This window comes from Podarcis liolepis, assembly GCF_965112155.1.
Source record: "Podarcis liolepis genome assembly, chromosome: 2".
NCBI classification, from domain to species: Eukaryota; Metazoa; Chordata; class Lepidosauria; order Squamata; family Lacertidae; genus Podarcis; species Podarcis liolepis.
Window position 1 is genome coordinate 110,860,642 of NC_139555.1, and position 19,937 is coordinate 110,880,578.

At 45.1% G+C, this 19,937-nt stretch overlaps 2 protein-coding genes across 2 annotated transcripts in view; one reads left to right on the plus strand and one right to left on the minus strand.

Moving 5' to 3' along the window:
- The window catches only part of LOC310699262 (zinc finger protein RFP-like), a 30,190-nt gene extending 15,423 nt beyond the window's left edge, over positions 1–14,767 (plus strand). Inside the window, exons 8-15 of the mRNA XM_083486885.1 lie at positions 504–695; positions 4,135–4,601; positions 6,706–6,801; positions 7,970–8,203; positions 9,358–9,380; positions 10,609–10,727; positions 12,319–12,351; positions 13,672–14,767. Coding sequence (XP_083343011.1) covers positions 504–695; positions 4,135–4,601; positions 6,706–6,801; positions 7,970–8,203; positions 9,358–9,380; positions 10,609–10,727; positions 12,319–12,351; positions 13,672–14,183 — 1,676 coding nt within the window. The 3' untranslated portion in view covers positions 14,184–14,767. The remainder of the gene's footprint in view (positions 1–503; positions 696–4,134; positions 4,602–6,705; positions 6,802–7,969; positions 8,204–9,357; positions 9,381–10,608; positions 10,728–12,318; positions 12,352–13,671) is intronic.
- A 2,289-nt stretch (positions 14,768–17,056) lies between these two features.
- LOC310699263 (uncharacterized protein) overlaps positions 17,057–19,937 on the minus strand; it is a 50,132-nt gene continuing 47,251 nt past the window's right edge. The window contains exons 22-23 of the mRNA XM_083486886.1: positions 18,571–19,259; positions 17,057–18,526 (exon numbers count right to left, since the gene is read on the minus strand). Coding sequence (XP_083343012.1) covers positions 18,688–19,259 — 572 coding nt within the window. The 3' untranslated portion in view covers positions 17,057–18,526; positions 18,571–18,687. The remainder of the gene's footprint in view (positions 18,527–18,570; positions 19,260–19,937) is intronic.

Sequence of the window (19,937 nt, forward strand, 5' to 3'; positions counted from 1 at the left end):
CTGCTTTGGAATGCTCCTGTCAATCACAAGCACATCCTCACAGACTTTCTAGCATTTTCCCTCAGCCCAGGTCCGCTTGCAGCATCAGAGCTGGGCTGAGAGAAAAGCGGCTGAAGCAAGAGAGCATGAGAAATGTGACTTTGAGCCTTTAGGTAGCATCTGATTTCCTCCCCCAAAATATCCAGTATGTGGCAAGGCATAATTTAGTCATTCACATATATATGTATAGTAAACAGATTTGCACACATAGGAACATAGAATTGTAAAGCTGGAAGGGAACCAAGGGTCCTTTATTCCACCCCCACCCCCCCGCATTGCAGGAATCTCAACTAGATCATCCATGACAGATGGCCATCAAACCTCTGTTTGAAAACCTCCAAGGGCAGGGAGTCCAGCATCTCTTGAGGAAGTCTGTTCCACCGTCAAACAGCTCTTACTGTCAAAAATATCATAAGTTGAAACAAAGCCCTTAATTATGCTTTTTATTTCCCCAATCCCTTCAGAAACTATAACACTGGATCCAAAGACGGCTAGTCCCCAACTCATCATGTCAAAGGATTTCAAAAGTGTGAGACACGGAGGCAAAGATCCAGATCTGTCCACAAATCCTGAGAGAATCTATGACGACTGGCCTTTTGTGATGGGCTCCCAGGCCCTCAGAGGGGGCAGATATACCTGGCAGGTCTTTTTGGGAAGTGAAGGAGACTGGGCTGTGGGAGTCTCCCAGAAGAATGGTTCCTCAACTCCAAAGAGAAATGAGATATGGCAAGTTGGGAGGTGGGATGGGGAACATTGGGCCTCCTGCCCCTCATGTTACCGGGATCACTCTCTGCCTTTCAGTGAGGAGATCCAGAGGATCCGAGTTGTTCTGAACTGCAGGGTGGGACAGCTAGTGTTTTATGACGCCGATTCGGGAGCTGAGCTCACTGAATTCAAAGATGTCAATTTTGGAGGACGAGATGCATTCCCCTTCTTTCGGCTGTCTGAAAAGGGGTATATCGCCATCATTTCCTAAATCATAGGATTTTCTGGTGTTACTGTCCAGGTTTTTTTAAGTCAAACTTTTTATTGGACAAGAGCACCTATGATAGCTCTGCAAAGGCCCAGACCAGCTTCTAGTCAAAGTCTCTGAACCTAACTGAAACCGGAGTCTGTTTTTCTTTGCCTGCCCTTTCCCAGATTTCCCTCGGCAATTTATTTCTTTAAAAAGGAGACGTAATCTAATTGAAAGTAACGCTTTATCCTAAGCAACGGTAGAAGAGCTTTTATACAGGCAGTCTTTCAGGACCCCCAATTCTGCTTTCAGAGCACACTTACTCTGAGGTAAAATCCTGTTCAATACTGCTTCGCAAAGGTGTTTATGATTTCAGCCTATTTCACTTTCCTCTCTCATATCTCACCCTTCCCTCAAAACGCTGGGGTGGATTGGATTGTACATTATTCTCCCCATCCCAATTCATAGTTACAACTCTGTGAAGGAGGCTAGGCTGAGAGAGAGAGAATAATTGGCCCAGGGTTCACTTTATGTATGTTACCATTTGGGCGTGTACCACACACCAACTGGATTTTCTCAGGAGCTTTCTTTTTTTCTTTCCAAATGTGTTCTGGAGACTAATGTGACGGAGTAATTCCTTTTGTAACGACAATGTCCCCCTCCTTTCTTGATATGTACATCCACATTGTGGCTGAATAAAAGTGTTAGTCTTTTAAGATGTCTTGGTGGTGTTTTTGTTGCAACAGACTAAAACTGCTGTTTTATTCACGGAACAGACATGGGATGACTGGAGAGTTACCTTCTTCAAACATTAAAAACTTCCCTAAACAGGGCTGCCTTCAGATGTCTTCTAAAAGTCAGATAGTTGTTTATTTCCTCGACATCTGATGGGCATTCCACAGGGTGGGCGCCACCACCGAGAAGGCCCTCTGCCTGGTTCCCTGTAACTTCACTTCTTGCAATAAGAGAACTGCCAAAAGGCCCTTGGAGCCGAACCTCAGTGTCCGGGCTGAATGATGGGGGTGGAGACGCTCCTTCAGGTATACTGGGCTGAGGCCGTTTAGAGCCTTAAAGGTCAGGACCAACACTTTGAATTGTGCCTTTGAGCTGTTACAATGCTTCGAAGAAAGAACAAAGTGCCGCGTGTTCATACCTAATCCTAACTACTGACTTCACAACCCTTGATTTGAATTGGGCTTGTTTTCTCTCCTATATCCTGCTCTGGCTGAAGCCTTGAGCCAGGAAAACATACAACCCAAATCTGGATCTCTGAGTAGCAATCTTCACACACATGCCTGAAGATAGGACCAAGCAGAAGCATTTATCCAAGATGGCAAACAAACAATAAGAATAAATTCGATAAAATTACATAGATATTCTCAAATTCAAAACTGCTCAGCCTCTTCCTGAGGTCTAGATGTGTCTGTGAAAGGCTGCATACACACCATCCATTTAAATCACATGCCTCCCCCCGCCTCCGAATTCTAGAAACTGGTTTGTTAAGGGTGCTGGGAATTGCAGGATAAATGATAGTTCTCAGGGTTCCATGTTTCCCTCTGCAAAAAAACAAAACAATAAAAAACTATGAAGCGCTGGTAGAACCCTCAATAGAGAGTATGCAAGGGGAGCAGACGGGAGCTCTTTCTGTCAGGTAAGTTCAATTGCTTGCATTGATGGAACAATCTCCTTAGTGCTAAGCTGAATACAACCCATTGTTTTTATAGTATGGTAAAAGATAAAGGACCCCTGGAATGCTAAGAGCAGCCAAAGGGGATTGCAGTCATACCTCAGGTTACAGATGCTTTGGGTTGTGCAATTTCGGGTTGCGCACCGCGCCAAACCCAGAAGTACTGGAATGAGTTACTTCTGGGTTTTGGCGCTTGCACATGCGCAGAAGCGCTAAATCATGCTTTGCGTGTGCACAGAATCGTGACCCACTCGTGCACAGACGTGGTGCTGCGGGTTGTGGACGTGCTTCCCGCACTGATCACATTCGCAACCCGAGCATCCACTGTATGGGGTTGTGACGCTCATCTCATTTCAGGCCGAGGGAGCCGGCATTTGTCCACAGACAGCTTTCCAGGTCATGACTAAACTGCTTCTGGTGCAATGGGACAACGTGATGGAAACCAGAGCGCAAGGAAACACCATTTACCTTCCCGCCACAGTGGTACCTATTTATCTACTTGTCCTGGTGTACTTTTGAATTGCTAGGTTGGCAGGAGCTAGGACAGAGCAACGAGAGCTCACTCTGTCGCGGGGATTTGAACCGCCAACCTTCCGATCCACAAGCCCAGGAGACTTGGTGGTTTAGACCACAGTACCACCTGCATCCCTGTGCTTACACAGCCCCTGCTTGATTCAAAGATGGGGTTCCTTGAACGTGCCACAAAAAACACACAATTTGGGGGTCTTGTAGCATCAAGTGTTTCAGCAGGTAACACCATGAAATGAAGTGCACTGCAGCAGTTTGGCCATCAAGTCCATTTTTGCTCCAATTAGTAGATGGCAGCAAGAAAATAAAAAAAGACTCTGCAGCTCCTGTAACAAAATAGAAGTTACAGGCTAGGCAAAGCAAATTTGGCATTCTGTGTGCAGTGACTGACAGCTGGGAAGGTGGTGTTGTTGTTCAGTTGTTTAGTCGTGTCCGACTCTTTGTGACCCCCTGGGCCAGAGCACGCCAGGCACTCCTGTCTTCCACTGCCTCCCACAGTTTGGTCAAACTCATGCTGGTAGCTTCAAGAACACTGTCCGACCATCTCGTCCTCTGTCGTCCCCTTCTCCTTGTGCCCTCCATCTTTCCCAACATCAGGGTCTTTTCCAGGGAGTCTTCTCTTCTCATGAGGTGGCCAAAGTATTGGAGCCTCAGCTTCAGGATCTGTCCTTCCAGTGAGCACTCAGGGCTGATTTCCTGCAGAATGGAGAGGTTTGATCTTCTTGCAGTCCATGGGACTCTCAAGAGTCTCCTCCAGCACCAGAATTCAAAAGCATCAATTATTCAGCGATCGGGCTTCTTTAAGGTGTGCATGGGGGCTTTGCTGGAAAAATTTGTTGGCTTTAATTTTAAAATAATGGCTGAGTTGTAACATATAGACAGAATTTCCTAAATGTTTCTTCATTCGTGCCCATCATTTAAACAGGAGTCCCCTTTAAGAGGCTGGTCGTTGGCTGTGTTGATGATTTCATTCCAGCGTCATTCACAGCCATGGCTGCTGCTGGTGGTGGTGGTGGTGCAAATCCCATCCAGGATCTCTGCCATGAAGCCACTTGCCCCATCTGCCTGGAATATTTCCAGGATCCAGTGATCATCTCCGGGTGCGGGCACAACTTCTGCCGAGCCTGCCTGACCCGGTACTGGGGGGAGCTGGAAACTGGGGCGTCGTGTCCTCAGTGCAGATATGCGGCTCAGCGGAACAGCGTCCAGCCCAACCGGCAGCTGGCAAATGTGGTGGAAATAGCCAGGAAGCTCGACCTCCAGGGCGGAAAGGGGGAAGGAGGAGAGCAGGGAGTCTGTGAGATGCTCCAGGAGCCCCAGAAACTCTCCCGCAAAGACCACAAGCCCCTCATCTGTGGGGCATGCGATAAATCCAAGGAACATGGAAACAAGGTAGGAGGAAATCATTCTGGATCTTAGTGGTGTGTGCGAATAGCTGTTGATGCCTTTTTATGGGAAGTTTTCTGTGGATTCACCCGTTTACATTCTTGCATTTTGGTATGTAAATAAGTACATGGGGGAAGCCTTACATTAACTCTTTCCCTCCCTGCTAGGCTCCCAATTGGTGCCAGGGTACCAAAGTGGAAACAGTCAGCCTCAGAGAGAGGATTTTTGGGGGGACCTGTGGCAAGAAGGGAAAGCAAGGGAACTGGAAAACAATCTCAAGCGCTATCAGATGAGCAACTTAACTCAGGATGTTCCAACAGCTAAACACATGCATTTGATGGAACTTTCTAACTAGCTCCACCTAGATAACATATTGTTGTTGTTGTTGTTGTTGTTGTTGTTTAGACGTTTAGTCGTGTCCAACTCTTCGTGACCCCATGGACCAGAGCACGCCAGGCACTCCTGTCTTCCACTGCCTCCCGCAGTTTGGTCAAAATTATTATTATATCAATCAATTAATCCAATTAATTAATTTGTACACCACCCTTCATACGAAGATCACAGGATGGTTCATAACATCAAAATACAAAATGAGAACAAAAAATACATAATAAAAACAAGAACAAAAACAAACCAAATTTTTTAAAAAATTCTTCCAGTAGCACCTTAGAGACCAACTAAGTTTGTTATTGGTATGAGCTTTTGTGTGCATGCACACTTCTTCAGGTATCTTAGTTGGTCAGTTAGTCTCTAAGGTGCTACTGGAAGGAATTTTGTTTGTTTGTTTGTTTCGACTACAGCAGACCAACACGGCTACCTACCCTTAACAAAAACAAACCAGTAACCCTTCTCCCACAAACACTTTCAAAAGGTCATTGAATATTAATAAGCCAAAGGCCTGGTTATAGGTGAATGTTTTGTTGCCTGGCAAGTGACAAGTGCCGTCTCTTCCGCCATGTCTCGAAAAAACCATGTCAACCTTTCTTTTTTCACTCAATTCCTATCTGCAATAGAGAAACAGGGAGGGGGTGTAAGGCCCTTGTGGGGAGCTGGCTCCAGGCCCTAGGCCCCTTGGCAGGCCAACTATGCGTTACAAAGATGTCTGCAAATGTGGCAACATTAACCCCATCGTCTGGGAATCCCTTGCAGATGATCGCAGAGCCTAAGAGAGTCAGGTTGTGTATCCATAGCAGTGACTAGAGTAAGGATGACTCCTGGGAGGAGTGCAGAGAGAAGAAACACCATGGTGCACATTTGTAACAGCAAAACTGGACGCCTTCATCTGCCCCGGCTGCAACAAAACATGTCTCTCCCGTATCAGTCTCTACAGCCACAGCAGGCGCTGTAACCCTCCAACAGTTTGACTTCACCACCAAAGGTGCACTCCTCCATTGTCTCCCGAGACAGGGATGCCATCAGCAACAAGCTCCCTCAACTGCTTGGGGTTGATCTCTCACCTGCCACTGACTCCTTCCCACTTTTTCACAGTCCTTCGGGGCCCTACCTGCAAACAGGGCAGTGTGTCAGTGTGTCTCTGTGTATGTACAGTCATACCTCTTGTTACGTTCGGTTCAGGTTACGTCTTTTCAGGTTGCGTCCCGTGGTGACCTGGAAGTACCAGAAAGGGTTACTTCTGGGTTTCACCGCTCGCGCATGCGCAGATGCTCAAAATGACGTCATGCGCATGCGCAGAAGCGGCAAATCACGACCCGCGCACGTAGAGACGCGGGTTGCATTCTGCTTATGTTGCGAATGGGGCTCCGGAACGGATCCCGTTCGCAATCAGAGGTACCACTGTATTCATTTTGTGTTCTGTCTTCCCCCCTGTGCTGTGAATGTGCTACTGAAGTAAAACTAGTGTCAGATTCCCACAGGCATTTGTAGTTGGCCACTGTGAGAAGAGGAGACTGGCCTGATCCATTGGCTTGATCCAGCAGGCGCTTCTTATGTTCATAATTCTTACCTGATGGTCAGTGTCTGTTTCCAGAGGCTGTGAGGCCAGAGGTATCCCCAGACACTGGAAGAGGTTGGCAGGAAGCAAACAAGCCTCTTTTTCACCTCCTCTCTCCTCTTTCTCACCCACCCACTTGAGCTCTTATTTTCTCCTCAGGATCTGATCTGTACTCGCCTGGAGGTACTGAGGAAAGAGAGAGAGAAAATTCTGGCATACAAAGCCGACACGGAAAGAGAAAGCAGAGACCTGCTTGTAAGCGTCGCCTCATTTTCAACTACTGCTGCAAGGGGAACAAGTACTTGAATCAACAAATATGATTCTTTTCTGGAGTAATATGAAATGGAGGCATCCCAAAAGTTCTTCTGTCCTGCTTTGCAGAGCTATCTGTTGTTTGGAATTGTCCTGGGGCAGATCTACACTCGTCGTTTATAACTTTAAAATGTGTTATTAAAATGTGACGCCAGAGCGAGCCTCCAATAATGGAAAATTGCAATTCAGGATTATGGAACGTTATATTTTTTTTAAAAAGTTTAGCAGATCAATGTAGATCCACCCCTGGTCTCCTGTAAAAATTCTTAATGAAAGGCCTTTCTAAGTTTGGGCTCTTGTAAATCTTTAGGAAACACCCACCCTCTTTAAGTGTTAAAGTAAATATGTGAGGGGGCTGAGGACCCCGGATTCCGGCCTCCCCCCTCAACGTTCAAGGCAGTACTTTTGTAGCAACACTTTTATGTCTGCGTAGGTTCCCATCCCATTTTCTTTCTGGTGTTTATAGCCCAAAAAGGCCCTCCGTCTTTACAAAAATCAGTACTGAGATGGTTCCTGCCCTCAGGCTTACAGTCTGAAAAGATCTGACACACACAGAAGACTCAAAACATTGACTTCCATGAGTTGGAACGTAACAGAAATGGCATTGGGGAAGGGATAGGCCTTGAGTACTTGTCCCTGCTATACCCCAACTTGTTTACTGAAGTGCCTGAATAAGACTGGGTGTTGATTGTGGTCTGTAGAATATCTGAGGTGCCCTTCCAGTGGAATTCTCCCCTGGGATCTTCAGATGAAGGGCAATATATGTTAAGTTGTGGGTGAACCTATCAGACGACACAGCGATTCTTCAAACAGCTCTTGTTTATTCACAGGCCAGGACAGAACTGAACCGAAGGGTTCAGTCAGCCTGCTTATATAGAGCTCCAGTACAACGTAACTAACAATTTTCTAAAACTATCCAATCACTGAACGTCACTTTCAATCCCTTATTTGCATAACTATCTACAGTATCCCCCTGCTGGCCCAGGGTGAGAACTTCAGTACATAACAGTATACATATTTAACAGATGATGATGATGATGATTCCCATAACCTACCTCTTGATGTTCTAAAGACATCTGCTTTTCCTCCTCTTTCCAAATGCTTCTTTTAGCTTTTAACAGAAATGGAAAAACAGAAGACGGCCGAAATGTTCGGACAATTACGGCAGTTTCTGGAAGAGCAGGAGCAGGTTCTTCTGGCTCAGATGGCGGAGGTGGAGATGGAGATTGCAAAGAAGAGGGAGGAGCACCTGGCCAGGCTCTCCTGGAAACTCTCCTCTCTCGAAAGGATCATGCAGGAGATGGAGGAGAAGCACCAGCAGCAGCCAGCAAGTGATCTCCTGCAGGTCAGATTAGGGCAGAAACAGCCTCGTCTTGGAGAGGCGCCTTGGACTGATTCCAAACCTTGAACCGCTTCATTCACTTAAAAAAAGCAGCGGAAAGGAAGCAGAGTGTGGAGCTGAGAGCCAGGTCTCTCATCAGAGCATAGCTGTCAACGTTTCCCTTTTTAAAGGGGAATTCCCTTATTCCAAATAGGATTCCTCGCAAGGAAAGGGAAAAGTTGACAGCTATGCATCAGAGTGAAGCAACTTGCCTTGGGAGCAAGCTCTCTCAGAGGCGGTGCGGCCTGTGTCATGCCCACTTCTCATTGCCAAGCACCCACCACAGGAAGTGGCGGTAGTAGCTGGCTGGGCAAGGAAGCGTCGACAGCGGTGGAGGCTTCCCAAGAGCTGCTGCACCTCTTACCAGTGAGAGCCCGTGTGGTGTAGTGGTTAAGAGCAGTAGACTCGTAATCTGGTGAACCGGGTTCGCTTCCCCGTTCCTCCACATGCAGCTGCTGGGTTACCTTGGGCCAGTCACACTTCTCTGAAGTCTCTCAGCCCCACTCACCTCACAGAGTGTTTATTTTGGGGAGGAAGGGAAAGGAGATTGTTAGCTGCTTTGAGACTCCTTTGGGTAGTGATATAGTGGGATATCAAATCCAAACTACTACTACTACTACTACTACTACTACTACTACTACTACTTTTCTTCTTCTTCTTCTTCTTCTTCTTCTTCTTCTTCTTCTTCTTCTTCACCACCACCATAACTCCCCCATCACAGGCACTGCCGCCGCCACAACAGCGACATCCTTCCCCTCGACCCCAGTGGCTGTGACGGCCCTCTCCTCTCCTCACCCCTGGGGAGCCATCTTCCTCCTCTCCCTCTTGGGGGCAGCCCAGGGTTTTCCCCCAATTTCCCCTGTTTTAAGTCAACCACCTTCCAAGTCATTAAAAGGGCACCACTTTCCTTGTTGACTTAATTATCTCATGTAGGTTTCCCACCCACCCCCATGGGAAAGCAGCAAAAACTGCCCTCACATCCCCAATCCTTGTGTGGTGTCTGCTAGGCAGGCCAGAGGGCCAGAGTGAATGCTAGTCAGGGTCTGAGGCATCTTCATAGCATGGCCTGAGGCAGGCATTGAATTCCTTCTCCTCTGTCTCTCTCTCTTTCCTTCTAGGACGTTGGAAGAACCTTGCCAAGGTAAGTGGATCTCACTCACAGTAGGTATCCTGCTGCCACCAGTCACCGCCTCCCTTGCTTCCCTTCCCCGTCACTATTTCCCTGTCCACTCTCAATTGCTAGGAGGGGAGACTCCACAAAGAAACCCACTCAATAAAACAGGTGTCTGAAGAAACATTGCCTTCTCCGTTTGCTCAACGCCTAGGTCCAAAGGCAACATGGGGGTCCCCTGGATGGGCTTTGGACAAATAATTTGAATTAGTTGTACATCTGTGGAAGGTCCTGCTGAACCTCTGCTCTAAAACCAGTTTTCAAAAGATATGTAGCTTGTCAAAGCCAAGGTCCCTTTCAACTCCTCATTACCTCAGGAAACAAATATTTGAGTTTCACCGTCACAAAGAGGAAGCTGTTGGTCTCCCACACAAAATCCGCGGACTTTCTTTAGGGCAACTGGGACGTTAGCTCCAACCAAGAGAGGCCAGTTCAGTCATTCTAGCAGCAACCCACCCAGGGGACAACCCACACAGTTCCATGCGCACACCTGTCTCACGGGGCATCCATGCGGTGAGGCTACTCACAAGGGGGTGGACTATATTCATTTGCAACTTCAAGGTGCCACTCAGGTTCAGGACGGAGGTTATAAGGAACACCTCAGTTTTGCCAACAGCAACCGCCATCTTTCTCTTCTCCACATCTCACTGGGGGGGTCAAACTGTGATGTGCTGTCATTACACAGTGAAGTTGGAGCAGAGATGGCCTGAGCAGGGTGGCAGCACATGACAAGTGATCTTTCAGTAGATACATGTGGGGAGATGCAGAGACATTTTGGCCCTCAGGTAGCTGGCTTTAGAGTCCAAACTGCCACAAGGGACGCGGGTGGCACTGTGGGTTAAACCACAGAGCCTAGGACTTGCCGATCAGAAGGTCTGTGGTTTGAATCCCCACAACGGAGTGAGCTCCCGTTGCTCGGTCCCTGCTCCTGCCAACCTAGCAGTTCGAAAGCACATCAAAGTGCAAGTAGATAAATAGGTACCACTCCGGCGGGAAAGTAAACGGCGTTTCCGTGCGCTGCTCTGGTTCGCCAGAAGCAGCTTAGTCATGCTGGCCATATGACTTGGAAGCTGTACGCCAGCTCCCTTGGCCAATAAAGCTAGATGAGCGCCGCAACCCCAGAGTCGGCCACGACTGGACCTAATGGTCAGGGGTCCCTTTACCTTTACTAGGAGTTAACATTTTTTTTCTCCACCAGGAGTGAGAAAATGGAGACACTTGTGAATCCAGTGGCCTTCCCTCCAGAGCTGAAGCAGAGGATCAGAGAATTCCATTATAAAAATCCCTCTCTGGAGGAACTTATGAAACAATTCAAAGGTAATGAAGAATGACTGCAAGGATTTTGTGCCAGGCATTATTTGACTTCCAAAATTAATGTGTCAGGTTCTTATCATATTTTATATTGTTCTTTCTACAGACAGCAGTAGCACCAGCAAAGCTGCCTTTTCAGGGGCCAAGACACCATTTTCACCCAGAATGCCCTATATACGTTGCCACGAATCAAGGCCGTTTGCACTAAGCATATAGCAAAGCCTAGGTGTTCTGCTCCAACATGTGTCAGTTTACATTTACAAATACACTGGTACCTCAGGTTAAGTACTTAATTTGTTCCAGAGGTCTGTTCTTAACCTGAAGCACCACTTTAGCTAATGGGGCCTCCTGCCGCAGCCGCGCCGCTGGAGCACGATTTCTGTTCTCATCCTGAAGCAAAGTTCTTAATCTGAAGCACTATTTCTGGGTTAGGGGAGTCTGCAACCTGAAGCGTATGTAACCTGAAGCATATGTAACCCGAGGGACCATTGTAATCTCCTCTACCCACACTGAATTCCAATCCTCATAATAATTGCAAGCCCAGATCACCTTTAGACTTCCTTTCTGCCCATATCAAAGCTCATTTCTCGAAGACCAGGCAGTGGTCTCCTGGTCCTTTTTTGGTTTTAGGTTTATGTAGTTTTATCCTGAAGATTTTATCAATATCAAGTGAGAAGTCCTCCTCCTGAACCCCCAACCAGTCTGCCAGGGCTTTTAATAATTTTGTCGAAATGTCCTCATCCTGGCTCTCTGGTATTCCTCTCAGGCAGGGATCATCTTTATACTTCCTTTCTGCCCATATCAAAGCTCATTTCACTGTACGATACTGACATCTGCTGAAAAGAGCTGACTTTTGCTGTGAATGACCACATTTCAAGTTTCTGCATCCTGGAAAAGATCTCCCTCCATTCCCTTTCTGTCAAGGGTTGCATTCCATTACAGGAACATTTTTGGGCAAAATACCCATCCCACTCCATAGCAACAGAATCACAACTCCTATCCTGATAAACCCTGGATGAGAATGAGAACTTGCGGAATGAGCAGTGAATACTGGGCAGCATCTTTACCTTTCTCCATTTCCAAGTTTTTAATACAGTGGTACCTTGTTTCTCAAACTTAATCCGTTTCAGGAGTCTGTTCGACTCCCGAAACCATTCGAAAACCAAGATGTGGCTTCCGATTGGCTGCAGGAGCTTTCTGCACTCAAGCGGAAACCGAGTCGGATGTTTGGTTTCGAAGAACCGTTTGCAAACCAGAACACTTACTTCTGGGTTTGCGGCATTCGGGAGCCGATTTGTTTGACAACTAAGTCATTTGAGAACTAAGGTATCACTTTATGGCTTTAGTAAATCAATGGCCCGCTTATTTTATGCTGTTGGTGTTAAGTACACTTTGCCACTTCTGAGTTACACATTTTTAGTTAACTTTAATCTGTCTTCCATATGCTTTTCTGGTTGTTAATTACATGTTCCACTTTATATTTTACTCCAAAGAAAGAAACAAGAGAGGATTTGTTGCAAAGTGATTGTTTTTTACAATATTTATTTTTGGCGCAACCTCGTAGAGCTTCTGATTTATATCTTTATTTTCCCCACAGACACTCTGTTAATGAGACAACAGTTTCAGAAAGGTAAATTTTCTATGGAGGATGACACTTGGGGAGGGAATGGAGACTGGTGTTTCGTTGGCATCTAACAGTCTGTTCTGCAGACTTCGGAAACACCAATTGCTTTATTATCGTTATGAGCCCTAACGATAATTTAGATTTAGAGGGGTTGTGGCAGAAAAGGAACCTACTGGCACATGTGGTAGTCTTGTAAACATGTATCCAAATGTTGAGAAGTGGTGATGAAGGAGATATCTGAAAAAAATAGACCCCAAATTGTGTCCTTCATCAATTTGGATGGATTGAATATGGACTTAATATAAAAACAGCTTACAATTCAGCTCTGTGCTGCTTTGCTGAATACTGTCTTCTCCCATCCTTGTGGATCAGCCATGACAAGGGGGTGGGACCATCCACCTATCACTCAGCTGATGTCAGATGACTGACACTTGCTCAGGCAGAAGAGCTGAGTAAATGTTTTCTAGGTGGTTTTGCTTCTTGTAGAAGACAGCTTGATAGACACAAGGGGCACATTATAAATATTTCGACAACAGAAACCCGATTCATATGTGGTGGGATTGTCCATTAGTTAATGAATTTTGGAAACAGATTGTCATAGAAATATAAGGAATTGTGGGTAGGAAGGTGGGGATATCTAAATTAATGGTTCTTATTAGTCTGAGTAGCACCGAGTTAAAACAAAAGAGGAATGTAAATGGGTAGAATTGATAGTAACTGCAGCCAGAAAGGTTATAGCGAGTAACTGGGAAAATGCAGAAGAGCTAGGGGTGAACCAATGGAGGAAAAAACTGAATAATATTATAATTTTAGAATATCTAACTGTGAAAATACACAGAAGGAAAGGATTTAAGGTCAGTGAGAAAGAGGAGGATTGGTTTGAGAAGACATTGAATTATTTGGGTAGGTTTGAACAATTTGGGGCAATTAAAATGTTAAAAGTTAAATAAACCTTGTGGATGGAGGAGTATATAAAATTGTAGATATGGTTGATTTGAATATTATTATTGATTATGTATACCCGATGTATCAGCCGCCTGGGGGGTTTCACTGTTTGTGTTTTGGTTGTTGGTAAACAAATACAAATTTTAAACATTAAAAAAAGAAAAGAAACCCAATTCACTGAGATTTATTGTGGGCAAGTCTTGGAAGGAGGAAAGGAGAATCCCAGTCCTTCATGCAACACAAGAAAATCTTGCTGATTTGAGATGGATTGTGATTCCTGGGATGTTTTATGTATCCAGATGCCTGTCTGTCTCTCAGACTGATTCTGCCTCTCCTTCTCTTTTCCGCTTCTCCCCCCCCCCCCATCCCACTTTACAACAGCAGATATAATTATGGATCCAGACACAGCTCATCCTCTGCTCATCCTGTCTGAGGGCGGTAAAAAGGTGGAACGGGGAAACAAGCAGCAAGAACTGCCCGACAACATTGAGAGATTCAACAAACTGACTTCGGTGCTGGGGTGTGAGGGATTCACAGCAGGGAGACATTTCTGGGAAGTCGTTCTGGGAGGGGAGGGGTTGTGGGCTTTAGGGGTCGCCAGGAAGTCTGTGAGGAGAAAGGGCTTCTTTCCCTTCAGTCCCGAGAAAGGATTCTGGGCTGTAGGAAAGATTAATCATGGGTATTGCGTCTTAAACCCTCCTGATTACCTTCCTCTGAGTGGGGAGCCTGAGAGGATCCGGGTGACTCTAGACTATCAAGGGAAGCAAGTGTCTTTTTTCAATGCTGAAACAGGAGCCCTGATCTACACATTCTTGGGAGCCTCCTTCTCTGATGAGACCCTCCTTCCTGTGTTTTGGGTGAAAGAGAAAGCCCACCTCAGAATTGTGGGATGAAAGGTAAAGGGACCCCTGACCATTAGGTCCAGTCGTGGCCGACTCTGGGGTTCCGGCGCTCATCTCGCTTTATTGGCCGAGGGAGCTGGCGTTTGTCCGCAGATAGCTTCCAGGTCATGTGGCCAGCATGACTAAGCCGCTTCTGGCAAACCAGAGCAGCGCACAGAAACGCCGTTTACCTTCCCGCCAGAGCGGTACCTATTTATCTACTTGCACTTTGCTGTGCTTTCGAACTGCTAGGTTGGCAGGAGCAGGGACCGAGAAATGTGAGCTCACTCCATCGCAGGGATTCGAACCACCAACCTTCTGATCGGCAAGTCCTAGGCTCTGTGGTTTAACCCACAGCGCCACCTGTGTCCCTGAATTGTGGGATAGCCAACCTCATATAACCAACATGCTTAAGTCTAGTTAATGTACTAAAGGGTTAATGCGATAGAGTAAGCTGTCCTGCCAGGCTTAGCTAGGGCACTCCTTTGGAAGAAGATAATCAAAGCCTTTATTCAACATCAGTCTACCTGAGAAGCTCAATGTGTAAGGTCAGAGCTGGCTGCTGAAGCTCAGACCGCATGGCTGTTAGAATCCACTCTTGAAAACAGAACTGTTAGAACCCAATACCAAGAATTTGTCAAAAATGTACAACTTGTTGCTGAAATGGAATACGCAAGATGAAACAGTGAAATCAGCTATGATAAAGTGGGCACAAGACATTGGTCATAACATTATGTTTGCTGACTGGGAACAGTTGTGGACCACCGGTATAAAATTTACAGCATGTAATGCCTTAAGAGAGAATATTATGAAAATGATCTATAGGTGGTACATGACCCCAGTCAAGCTTGCAAAAATCTACCATTTGCCTGATAATAAGTGTGGGAAGTGTAAAGAAATGGAAGGTACTTTTTTTCACCTTTGGTGGATGTGCCCGAAGATTAAGGCCTTCTGGGAAATGATATATAATGAAATGAAAAAGGTACTTAAATGTACTTTCCCTAAGAAACCAGAGGCCTTTCTCTTGGGCATTGTCAGCCAATTGGTGTTAAAGAAAGATAGAACATTTTTTATGTATGCTACAACAGCAGCAAGAATACTTATCGCAAAGTATTGGAAGGCACAAGATTTACCCACTCTGGAAGAATGGCAGATGAAGGTGATAGACTACATGGGACTGGCTGAAATGACTGGCAGAATTCGAGACCAGGGGAAGGAAACGGCAGAAGAAGATTGGAAGAAATTTAAAATTTATCTTAAGAAATATTGCAAAATTAATGAGTGTTAAAATGTCGTGGTTATAGAAAGTAAGGGATTATAGCTGTAAAAGTTTAAGTAAAGGAAAAGAAAAGGAAAAAAATTAGATAAAATTAAGGGGGAGGATTTGCTGAAATAAATTTGGGAATTGGAATGTAGAAAGGGGAGGTATGGGGAAGTCGGTGAAGTAAGTTTTAAGAAAAAAAGGATTTGAAATTATACATGTTTGTTTTTGTGTGTGTATGTTTGTATTGTGTATTGTGTGTGTTTTTATAATTTGTGAAAATTCAATAAATATTTATAAAAAAATAATAATAGAATCCACTCTTGAGTTCCTATACCAATAACTTAGGAGCTTTCACCATTGTAACGAAGCCAGGTTTTGCTGCCTGTGTTTTCTGACTGATGTATGGAAAAACACATGAACCTGACCTCTGAAGAGTTTGTAAGTAAACCAATTTTTAACTTACCAGACGTGTGGTCTTTTTCTATGCTAGGGGAAGAGGGGAACATTAGAAGGAACTTAGAATGGCATATTGTAAAGGTCTAACAACCTGTATTTCCATGCTTTATTTTGCAGTTTTAAATCTCTGCTGGAGTTATCTCCCCAAAGAGTACCTGCCCCAAATTTGGACCTTGGCAACCAGGAACTCTCCTCTTATTTTTCCTTGCCAGCGAACAATAATTACTTAAGGAGACCCAAGATATCTACCAGGCTTAGATGGAGTTTCTGTCCAGATCAGAATGAATGATAAAATCAAACATTTGCCAAGAGTGTGTGTGTTCATGAAGGAGGCTCTGGTGTTTTCTCCCTGCACTATTGCAGGCCTTACGCTGCTGAATGGAACCGCAAGCAGGGAAAGCTGTCTTGCAACCCGTTCCATGTTTTCCTTCAAAACGCTTTAAAAACGCATTGTGCATGGATGATTCTAGTTCTTGTAAAATGGCTATTTTGAGACACGTTTCTTTCTCCCTGCTTCTCTCTCGCCCCTCGCTCAGTTCCCCCCAAAATGAGGCTCTTTTTCTAATAGGTTGAAGTGTTCCCCCGACATAGTGTGTTCTGGAGATGGAATAATGTTACCACCAAATTTACTCTTAATTCTACCTAACACACTAGTTTTGTTTTAAATACAGTGGTACCTCAGGTTAAGAACTTAATTCGTTCTGGAGGTCAGTTCTTAACCTGAAACTGTTCTTAACCTGAGGTACCACTTTAGCTAATGGGGCCTTCCACTGCCGCCGCACGATTTCTGTTCTCATCCTGAAGCAAAGTTCTTAACCTGAAGCCCTTTTTCGGGGATAGCGGAGTCTGTAACCTGAAGCATCTGTAACCCGAGGTACCACTGTAGTGAGTTTTGTTTCAAAATTGTGGCATGTAGGAACAGGAATAGTGAAGTCAGCTTCCCAATTTCGCTCAGCTCCTGGTGGTCAGTAGGTGGCCTTGGGCAACCCACTTCTCCTCACATGGTTGTTGCAACACAAAATTGGGAAAGGAGCATTCAGGGATTCCACCCTCCCAGAGTTCGGCAGAGGAAGAATAAGACAGACATTTTCGTGAGGCTGAAGTGTGACACAAAAACCATGCAAAGAGAACCCTTTTTAAAAATACAAGTAAACATCTGCACACATTTAAAACATCAGCAAAACATGTTTATTATACATTAAGCAAAGGAGTAATCAGAGGTCCTCTCTGCAGATTAATATCTGGATCTGCTCAGCTGCGGTTCACCTGTTCACCTTATCACAGAGCTTAGAAATCTATGAAACTGTTGCTGACACCAAAAAATACCCATTTCACAGGGGGGAAAGCAGTGATGCTCACTGCCCCCAAGGCAAAACACTCATATATAACCCCCCAAACAAATAAAACACAGACCAAAATAGCTAATGCTCCTCACCGAAACAAGAAACCTCCCCAACCAACCCAAGACATTAAAAAAAAAAAATGAAAATCAGGAGGGATCTCCAGGGACCCACAGCTGCCATACTGGGGACCCAGTATTATGCAACAACCAAATACATGGGGATGTATTCTCCCACTGTGAAATAATGTTCCCTTGCATCAATCAGATTTACCTATACCTGCTTCAAAATAGGTATCCCCTTCTCTCACAGGATACATCTCATTTGGTGCTTGCTAAACAACAAATATGTAGGCCTCTTTGGAGAAAGGTGTTTTGCCTAGAATGTCATGTTGGTCGGCCTGCATAGAAACTGTAATGTACTGAGCTGAATCCTAGAACAATAGGATCCAGAATGCAGCAGTCTGATTGGTCCGTAGGAGCCACCCAATCCAGCTCCAGGTGGAAGTGAATCAGCGACCTGATTGGCCTGCAGGAGCAGCCAATCAGGCTTCTGGAGGACGTGAATCCGCAACCTGATTGGCCTACAGGAGCAGCCCGGAATTAGCCAATCACACAGGGCCCATTGTGTAAATAATGTATATATAGCTAGACATTTTAGGGAAAGTTTCATTCATTGCTACTATGAGCTGAATAAAGAGCATGAAATTCACACTTGACTCTGAGTATATTTCAGAAACTACGAATGTTTTCTTTCCACTCCATCTCACCAACAGCTTGTAAAGGTTTTGTGAGGTAGGCAGGGAGAGAAGAAAAATAGAAGTTAAGATCAGGGGTGAGAACAGATATATGGATCTTCTCAACGACCATGATGCGCAATTACTGCCTCTTTAAGACATAAAGGTATAGCAGGAATAGGGAATTCTCAGATTCCCTCCGAATAGAAGCTCATGTTTCAGTTCTGTATTTGGACCAATATATATAATTAATCAAAGTAATATAATTAATGTGCGGTATTAATAGTCACTCCTGGGGGAAAGCATCAATTAAGTCTTTGCAAGCCTGGTTCCACCATGAAGTACACCAGGGAGCAAAATGATGGAGGCGGTGTTGCTGCGGCTCTTCGCCACAATATGCCTGAACTAGAACTTTGAACATTGCAGTTTGGGTAAATAAAGATAGCAGCCATAACCACAGACATTTGAAGAGTTCCTCAAAACCCTGGAATGAGTCCTGGGTCTTAAATAGAATAGTTTATTATTATTATTATTAAGTACTACGTAACAGCTACTCTCTCTCTCTCTCTCTCTCTCTCTCTCTCTCTCTCTCTCTCCTACTACTACTACTACTACTTGGGCCCACAAAGGGTGGATGTCCTTGAATCTGGGGCCTGGTTCTCTCAGACCTATAAATAAGGTGCCCTGAGGAGTACGTTCTCACATTCAACCAAATAATTATCAGGATCCCAACAGAGCAATATCATCATGGCCTGTGAGGGAGAGCTTGCCATCTCCAGGAGACAGAGTGAGGTGGGCTTTGTCCCTGAGAAAAACCAAAGGCAGAAGAGTCTCTCCAGAAAACGAGGCCCCCGAGAAGGTGAAGAGGGGAACTCCACTGTCAGCGTTGAAAAAGGCCACCCGACCCCCTTCAACGTTCAGAAAAACTCGGATCCTCTTGAGCTCCCCGCTCAGGGTCAGAGGAGAATAGTGGGGGTTGTTGGTGGCAGAGTATCTACTGCCCAGCTTCCCCACAGCCCAGATCCCCTCCTTCGAATTCAAGGACAGCACACCTTTTCTGCTCAGAGACTTCCTGGTGACCCCCACGGCCCACCCTCCGTCGCTTCCCACAGCAAAGTCCCAGAAGTGTCTGCCCGATGTAAACCCCTCGCACCCCAGCACAAAAGGCGTCTTGTCGAATCTCTCTGGGTTGTCCGGCCGCTCTTGACACTCATCTCCCCATCTCAAGCTTTTGCGATCCTCAGACAGGATGAGGTTGGGATGAGCTGTGTCCGGGTCCAGAGTTATATGTTCTGTTGGGGATTCGGTGGGGTTATGAGGGAAGGAAAGAGAAGTTACTTTAACCAGGAGACAGATTTAAGACCTGATACAATCTCAAGAATGCTGCTCCCTCTCAAATCAATAGAATTTCCATACAATCAGGGCTGGATTAAGACCTTTAGAGGCATAGCTGTCAAGGTTTCCCCTTTTTTAAGGGAAATTCCCTTATTCTGAATAGGATTCCTTGCAAGAAAAGGGAAAAGTTGACAGTTATGTTTAGAGGACCTCAGATTTTGGTGGCCCAGGATGTGGGTCATAATATTAATTATGAGCTATGGGAGAATTTATGGGCAGTAAATATGAATCTAACAGCGTATGGGATGTGAGTATTAAAAATGTGCATATATATATATATATATATATATATATATATATATATATAATTTTGGTGCCCTCACATATATCCAATTCAAAATAGAAACAATCGTAAACCATATATCATTTATTATTACTATTACAGTATTACTACTACTACTACTACTATTATTATGTGAATATATGCATTTTTTTCATTAATTGCGGGAGCCTTTTTTTGTGGAACATGGTTTTGCTGCACCATATGGTCTGTGGTAAATCCGGCAATGGAAAATTTCTGTGGTGCCTGCCTTCCCTTGATGCCCTAAGCAGGCCCTTATTTAGCTTCATGGTTA